At 41.7% G+C, this 8,416-nt stretch overlaps 1 protein-coding gene across 1 annotated transcript in view; it reads right to left on the bottom strand.

Moving 5' to 3' along the window:
• Positions 1 to 306: 306 nt before the first annotated feature.
• The window catches only part of MON2 (MON2 regulator of endosome-to-Golgi trafficking), a 117,455-nt gene continuing 109,345 nt past the window's right edge, over positions 307 to 8,416 (bottom strand). The window contains exon 37 of the mRNA XM_075704619.1: positions 307 to 454. Within this exon, the coding sequence (XP_075560734.1) occupies positions 307 to 454 (148 nt within the window). The remainder of the gene's footprint in view (positions 455 to 8,416) is intronic.

The raw sequence follows: 8,416 nt of genomic DNA, 5'->3' as shown, positions 1-8,416 counted from the left end.
TCAAAAGAGTCAAAATGTCCCTGATCTTTACTGCTGAGCATTTATTCCCTTAAGGAATAGAAGGCAATCCCTTATGGCGTTCTTTTGTAAAGACAGCACTACAACCAACTGTAATGGTTTCACATCGGCCCTGAGCTTCACAGGCATCCCTGCATTTACCAGTCTGTTGAGTAGGGTTTTTTTTCCTTGTCTGTGGTAAATCAAGGCTTTTCCCAACAGGCTGTACCCCAACAGAGCATCTTTCTGGTTCATTTATGCTATGGGTGGTATTTTTCCTTCCTTCTTGTTACCATGCTCCACTCGGATTTAAAACATTTTGGAGCAGCTAACTGCTGTTTCAGATGTGCCACTGAGTCCTTGGCCATCCACCTGCCCCCAGCGCTCGCTTCCTATGGGTGCTGATGCAGACGGCATCACCAGCAATGCAGGAATCGCTGGTAGCCGAAGGGAAGCCCTGTAGAAAGGGAAATGATTTCTTCATTAACCTAATGTTGCTCATTACCTCAAAATGAAAACTTACATGCATGTAATATGTGAATTTTCCTATTTGAAAGGGGAAACTTCAATGGCTTTAAGTTGATTTCAGAGGGTTCTACTTTGGCCCAGTTATTCTCCCGGGAAACTACTTCTCCTCAGCAAATGAGCTGGCTGGAAGATCTGAAGGCTATCACACAAACTCAGATGCAGCATTTAGCTTCTGATGTGACAATTGTTGCTTATTTCTGTAATTATTGCTACAACTTGGGGGGGGGGGGGGCTGGTGCTAAGCAAACAAACCTCAAATTTTGCTATTTTTGCTTTAGGAAGATGAGACTTAAGAATATGGAAATTCTGCGAGATATCCATGAGTAAAATTAGAAGAAAAGATGCTGTTTTCCCATGAGAGTAACTGTTGAAGACAAATGACTAGACAGTCACCTCATCAAGTAGCACAAATTGTTCCTAAACAGAGACCCTTTCTCTGCACAGTATAATATTCAGTAAAGCTCAGGGATGTAAAAGGCACCGATACAATTGCAGTCATTTTAGGCTCTTCAAAAATTTAGACTGAGTCTGCCCATTCAGATCTCTTAAATGTGTATTAGTTTAATTTTTAATCCTGCAGCCCTTTGCAGCTGGAGCGCCTCAGCGGATGTGGGCTGAGGCAGCTGTTTGACGGTACAGCGCAGTATCACAGCACGTACTGGGATAGGGAAGAGGAGACAAGAAGCAGCCAAATCCAGTTGCAGTTCTCCAGGATCTAGAAGCAGACAAACCAATTACTCAAATAGGGAATTGCCAAAGAATGTACAAAGAGCGGGGAATTGCTACATTCCCAAGCAGTTTAGACCTGGATTCTGAAAGAGCCTCTCGTCCCCACGTTGTGCCTGTTTACTTTCATTCCTGGGCTGGTACTGCAGCTAATTGTACCAAATGCCTTATTTCTCACCATCCTCCAGCTTTCCCTAGAGCTTTGTCAGCCAAATGTCAACTGCATCTCATCTAGCTGAGATCAAGGTACTCCACGAACAAGTTCCTAATACAAAGTTCTTATACTGCATTTTCTGAGGATTGAGTTCGCTTTGCTCCCGATTAAAAGAAAATAAATCTACTTTGCTGGTATTTGCACCTTCTCTTAGTGCTTGTTTTTCACCAGCACTCATGCAATTGAATTTTACATCTGGGAATTTAGAATATGTTAGAAGAGCTGGAACATCATTCTTACCCCTTCTCTGCTTGAGCACTAGCATAGAAGCAGTTTAAATAAGCCAGACAAGAATCAAAACACACCCTTCAAACTAAGTCTCATGTCCAGACATACAAGTATTTTATGAATGGGAAGAATATTAAACACAATGCTCAGACAGTAAATCTTGCTGTGGTTACATTTTTCTAAGAATGGTGTTTTAGGGAAGGTCTGTTTAGTGCCAAAAAAAAAAAAAAAGAAGGAAGGAGAGAGAGAGAAAAAAAAAAAAAAAAGATTTATGGTTATGTAAAACTTCCCAGTAGTGCTTCTCTGCTACTGCTCCTGAAAGATTTCCCTGGTGCTGGCTTCACTAGGAAAGCAGGTAGCGTGGGACTCAGGTACTCAGTCAGTTAGGAAATGGGGAAGACACCACCCAACTAACATGAAGTCCTGAAGTTAGCTGTATGGCACAGACTGAGTTCTGAAAAATAAATGCTTGTAGAATATTGAATTTATAACTTTATATATTTATGTAAGTATGTATATAGGGAAAAAAAAGGGCAAGGCCCTTTGAGCAGAAACTAAGATGTCAGAAAACGTGATCTGTTTGTGCCTGTTCCAGGAACCGAAAGCAAGCGGGGGTCAGTAAATACGCCTCTTTTAGCTGCCAGTTCCCAGAATACAGCTAAGTACATGTTTGCGCTTTTGTTAACAAACCCTCCACCTTTTAGGAGGATTAGCAGCGGAAGGAATAGCAAGGCACCCCTTTCTCCAGGTGCCTTGTCCTCAATGGGAATGAAACCGAGTTTTAAAAATTGAACTGGGAATAACTCAGGTTTGTTCAGTCTTTGGAGGAGTCAACAGCTACCTCTGTATTGAAAAGCCTCCTGTATCTGCAAGTCCTGGGAATGCACCAGCCTGTGGCCAGCAGAAGGCTTGGTCCCGTGCAGCCGCCGGCCCCTGGCCCGCAGCCGGCACTTGAGCCTCCCGCTGACTAGTGGAGACAACGATTCTTGGGGACCTGCAAGGTTCAGCAGTGGCTGTCTAAGTAGAAAGTTAAATCCTTCAGGGTATAACCTCGTTTTCTTTTTTTTTTTTTTTTGGTGAAAGCTGGTATTTGCACACTACCCAAAACACAGCTCAGGAGCAAGACCACCAGCTCTTGCAAACCTCTCAGTAGAGTCACTGCTCCTCCACACAGGAAAATGGACTCATCTCTCCTTCTGCCCTGGAAGCAGGCAAAGAGAAAGAAAAGCATGGCTTTGCTAGCAGTCAAGAACCTGCACTGCTGCTGCACGTAAGGTCATGGTCTGCCTCACAAATGGAGCTCGGTAGTGAGGCTTGACGTTTTGGGGTCTCCTCCCTGTTGTGCTGGGCTGTAGTTGGCACTCAACAATGTCGGTTATTGTCTCGCAACAGCTGAGGTGGATTTTGTTGCTTTTCACCAGTCCTGTGTTGCTCCTAAAAACAAATGTGCTGAGGTTTCTGGAGAAATAGTTACTATTTTTATTTTTCAAATGCATCTAGGTCCATAACGTGATGATTGCAAGCCAGCCTCCCCCAGCAACTGTTCATACTCTCCCTTGCCCTCCCCTAGTAATATAACATGCGATGTGCAATGAGCCACTTGCTCCCAGGAAGGTGATTCATTTCTAAGAGGCATATTTGTAGGGAAAAAAAAAAATGCTTTGAGGGTGTTTCTGTGGCTCTGTGTGACCTGCATTGGGGATGAAGTAGAAACCTCATCATTGCAGCTATATCCCAGGGTCGCGTTCACAAGGCACAGGGAAGCAGTGGGGGAAAGATGCGAGCCGAGCACGAGCAGCTCTGTTGCTTCATGTGAAAATAAACTCTAATAGCAATTAAGGGAAAGGAGTAGGAAATTAATAAGGCAGTAAAGATTTTTCCAAATTGGTCACAAACCATTGGTTTATCCCTTGAAAAGCTCAGCTGACAAGGATTCTCTCATCCCTTTGTCCCCCTATCTCTTTCAATAATCATCCTTCTTCATGCAAATATAGATGGAAAGGGGAGAACTGTGAAAGGTTAAGATGGAAGCAGGCTATCTTTCATCGACATGGTAATTTTGCTGCTTGGCTCGATGCCAAACGCTCACTGCAGCCACTAGCTGCCATTCCAACATGAGTGAAAGGATCTTTAATAAGAGTGTAAATAAAAGCCAGGCTGAGAAATGAGTTTTCCATCCCAGCAATCGCTGGCCTAACCTCTGCTGTAAATAGTCTCTCGGAGCAGCACAGATGGAGTACCAGCACCTGGGGATCAAGGCAATCTCTGCGCAGTGCAATTTAAACAGCTGGGTACAATTGAAACACGAATTAGCAAGGATAGACAGAGGGATTCCATTTTGTGCGCTAGGTAAAAACAAGTAATTCAGTCCTTTTTCCCCTTTAAAAAAAAAAGGGGGGGGGGGGGGAGAACTTTTGACATGATCTTGTGGGAGGTGCTCTTCACTGCAGCTGTTAGATTAATTTAACCATGAGAATTTCCCACAAGGCGCTGTAAAAACAGAGCCCTAATTTATGATCATTGATTTAACAGCTTGAAAGTGATTTATCTGACCTCAGTAAAGATAGCGAGGACACCAGAAGAATGATCGGTCATTCTGGGCTTTGTGTGGCTGTGATTGGCCTTATTAATTTAGAGCAGAAGGTCTGTTTCAATGTCTTACTGAGACAGTCAAAGGCAGTTGGCAACTGAACCATTTTAAATACTTTTTTTTTTTTTTTCCTGAAGCATTACTAATGCTGCTAAGTACTAAGAATTTATTCCACATGGAAAAGGTCCTCATTAGTTAAGAAACGGTAAGGCTTCATTTAGAACTGCACACAAACAGATGCCTGGTCTTGGATTTGAAGGTTGGTTTTTTGTAAGTAATCTTTTTTTTTTTCCTGTTGTTGGGAATCTAAAGCACACTGTGAAATAGAATTGTTAAGCGTCACAGTAAATGAGAAATAGCTCTGGAAGAGTTAAAAGAGATTGGCACAAGGGATTGCTGGCTCTTGCTCTTTTTAAGGGTAGGTTTCAGAAACACCTAAACGCTTCACATATTTTACTATTTTTATCATTCAATCCTCTTTATGGAAGTTATAGAGCATATCTGTTGACAAGTAAATATATCAAGGTTTTGTTTCAGAAAAATATTCTTTTGGTTAAAATGAGTGTGGCATCCACTACTGAAATGTCACAACTGAGTGATGCAATTTTGTCACACAAATAAGAGGAGAAAGGATGAAAGGCAAAGGGAAAGGTGAGTGCTCTCTCTCCAGAAAGAACAACTGTTTTTAAGAGGGGTGTGAAATGAAATTCAGATGCTTTAACAGTTTACCTACACCAGAAAATTTGAATACAGAATAAAATGTGTTTGCACAAGCGTGCGTACATGTACAAAAAGCGCATAGGAGGTCCCAAAACTGTTGCTTGTATTTTAGAGTGCGAACCAGGAAAATGGGCTGGAAACAGTTGAGTACCAATTTATCTTGCCACCTGGACTGACGTGTGGTTGGGTTAAATGTCACTGATTTGGATGGGTCTGCATTTCATTCACTGCTGGATTATGCCCAGCTTTAAAGCCCATCTACAAGGATCTCAGTAATTGTCTTGCCACTTTTCAAGGTGGGAGACAGAAATGCTGCAGGCTAGGATTTCATCCACGGGGGATGAATGCTTACAGTCATTTCTCTATCCTGCTGAAATGCTATCTGGCCTTAAACTAAGGTAGTCCACTTAATCTCCATACAACAGGGGGAAAAAGCAGAAAACAATATTGCAGCCCTCCAAAATCTGAAATAATAACAGTTATTTTAAAAAGTGAAAAGACAACATAAGAAAATAGAATAAATTATGAAATATGTAGAAAAGCCCCCACAAAATTTTGTACACGTTGTCAAGAGATTGAAGAAGAAATGCCTAAACAGCTATCTATCTCACTAAAAGGTTTGCGGGGGCCAACAGTGACTATAAAAACAGCCCCAAAACCCCATGCAAATGAAACAAAGCTGAAGCCCATATTTTGGACCTGAAGAATACAGAAAGCTCTGTGTCAGCCTGTGCACCTACTTGCCATAATAGCACCGTTGTGGTGCTCCCTATGGTGTACTATAGAGACAGTAGGAGAATCTGATAAATTATGTGCAGTATTACTTTGTTTAAATTCAAATTTATGGGAAAAAAATTAATAATGTGAGTAGAACACTAAAATATTTCTATACGCTGTTTTTACCCATGACAAGAGTCTCCTAAATAAATAAAATAAAGCTGCTTCTTCTGAGTACTGACCTGCAGACCAACAAATCTTTGTTCCTCCCAGAATAACACTAGATATTTCTTCCCACTTAAAGCCCATTCTGGATGGGTTCAGATCTAATTCTGGAAAATTACAAATAAGCATCTTCGACAGCATAGACGTCATGAACACCTCTAAAGGAATGACTGCTTTTAGCAAATGGATCACCTATTTTTTTTGATCCCTTAATTTACCACTGACTTCATTCTAACACTTGACACTATGGCACACATAGATGTAAACAAGTCTTACAAGTTGGTTTAAAAGTACAACTATTTTTCGTTTATCATCACAGAAACAACAACCTAAAAGACATTCTCTTTTAGGGGCTATATTCCACCTAACATCCTGGAATATTGTTGATCTCAGAGTTCTCTTGTTTAATTTTCCTAAGGATGGTTTAATTGGCATCTCAGGGTCTAAACTATGATGCGACTTGTTTACTGCTGAAGCACCAGCAGTTCAGGACTAGAATATACAGAATCACATTTGGCTGCTTTTTTTTTTTTTTTAAATAAAAAAAAAAGCTTCAGTTACTATGTTCACAAAAATATTCCTGCTTTAGCAAGAGCCAGAGACCATCTGAGATGACCAAAACGTTGAAAAAAATTCTAATAACTGACAAGCCCGATGAGGTGATCTTTTACACATCCTCCTCCTTTTCTTTGAACTTCTAACAACCATTTGCATGAAAAGGTGTCTTTAATTACTGCAAGAGCAATCTGCAGACAAATATGCTGAAGTGCCAATGTGTTTACCATTAAAACAAGGAAAGAGACAGCCCCTTCCTCTGATGCTGCTCGACCTTCCTAGCTCTGGATCAACCCACAACCCTCCCACTCCTGCTTATGGTATGCCTGCTCCCAACAACAAAGCCCAGAAGCAGACTTCTCTTGAAAAACACTAGAAGGAAATCGTCGACTGCCCAAGGCTGCGATTAAAGCCATTTTCAGATAGCTGCATACAAAACACAACAAAAAGTGGTATTGCAAGTCTTTTAAATATACCCATAGCTTAAGAAAGAACACTGCTTGGGGGTTTGTTGGACTCAAATTATGTGGTGTGACCAGGAAAAGCCCAGTTCTGCCCAAGGAGTGGACAGCATAAATAGAACAGGCTTCACGAGCGCCTCTCTGCAATCCTCTAGTCAAAATGCTACACATCTTACGGCAAAGTATTACGTCCACAGAAACTCATAAATACATGTGAGAGTTAAAATCATGAGCTAAAAGTATTGCAGTCACGGACACAGACAGAACTGTAGGCAAGAGGAAGCGTTTGGAGTGAGGTCTGTGCCTGCAAAAGCTGAGTGTGCGCTCGGTGACACCCAGAGCTGCGGGAGCACGAGCCGTGGCACGAGCCCACCCAACACCGCGGCGGCACGGGCAGAGGCGCAGGCAAATGCCACCACAGGAGACCAGCCACCGCTGTGGGGGACCAAGCACTGGCAGGAGAGGAACCACACAAACTCAGAAGAAATCTGCCTGTTATGGCAGGTTGGAGATGCACCGCTCTGTGCACGAAGCCCTAGAGCTAACTCCGGCAGCTGACATGAACGCTGTGCTCATATTCACTTCAATGCTAGGAAAATTGCTAGAATGAAGCTTATGGAACTGAATTAAGATAGAGGGTTTTTTTTGTTTGATTACCGTTGCAGAAGATTTAATATTACTTGAGATTTCCTGGAGAAAGGATCAGTTCCAATAACGTACACAGCCTGATTTGGTCCTCATAAAAAAAAGCTATTAATTATTAGTCAGGTGTACAGCATATTGCTTATAGATGCAGAGATAAGAGAAAGTCTCCAAGTAGACTCTTGAAGCTGCAGGACTGCAACAAGGAAAGTCATTTGTGAACCTCAATTTTGCTTCCACGGAATGCATCACAAAGTCACTGGCAATTTTGTTCAACATTGAGTGATGCCATCAACAGATAAATGAGGGGAGGGGAGTTTTGCTGGAGAGACTGTTTGCAAGTCATCAGTTGCTAGTGTGCAAACACATGATGTTGCAACAGATGGAAAGCAGTACACAACTGGCTGGCGATTAGCAAACAAAGTGAGGATTTGTGAGATCAAAGATGTATGATCAATCTTGTTTATCTTTAGGATGAAGGCGCTGACTCCACCTCATATGCAAAGAACTATCTGCTGGATTATAGCTATTACCTACAGGTATAAAAGTGTTGCAGAATATATGTGTGAGTTATGCATAAAAGCGGTCTTTTAGATGGGAAGAAGGAAATAGATTGTTTACATGGAATGCATTCGTGTAACAGAAAAATGCTGAATATTGTATTTCCTACTTTCAGTCTCCTTCCTGTGGAAAGGAACTAATTGCTTGTTATTATCAGTGGGAAATACAGTCAGAGCCATTTAACTTAAATTTCAGTCTTTAATGGAAACATGCTTCAACTGTAATGTCATTATTCCTACCATCATTGCATTC

The sequence above is a fragment of the Pelecanus crispus genome, chromosome 1 (genome assembly GCF_030463565.1).
Source record: "Pelecanus crispus isolate bPelCri1 chromosome 1, bPelCri1.pri, whole genome shotgun sequence".
Lineage (NCBI taxonomy): Eukaryota > Metazoa > Chordata > Aves > Pelecaniformes > Pelecanidae > Pelecanus > Pelecanus crispus.
Note: the sequence above shows the minus strand (reverse complement) of the source record. Positions and strands in the feature narration are given on the sequence as shown.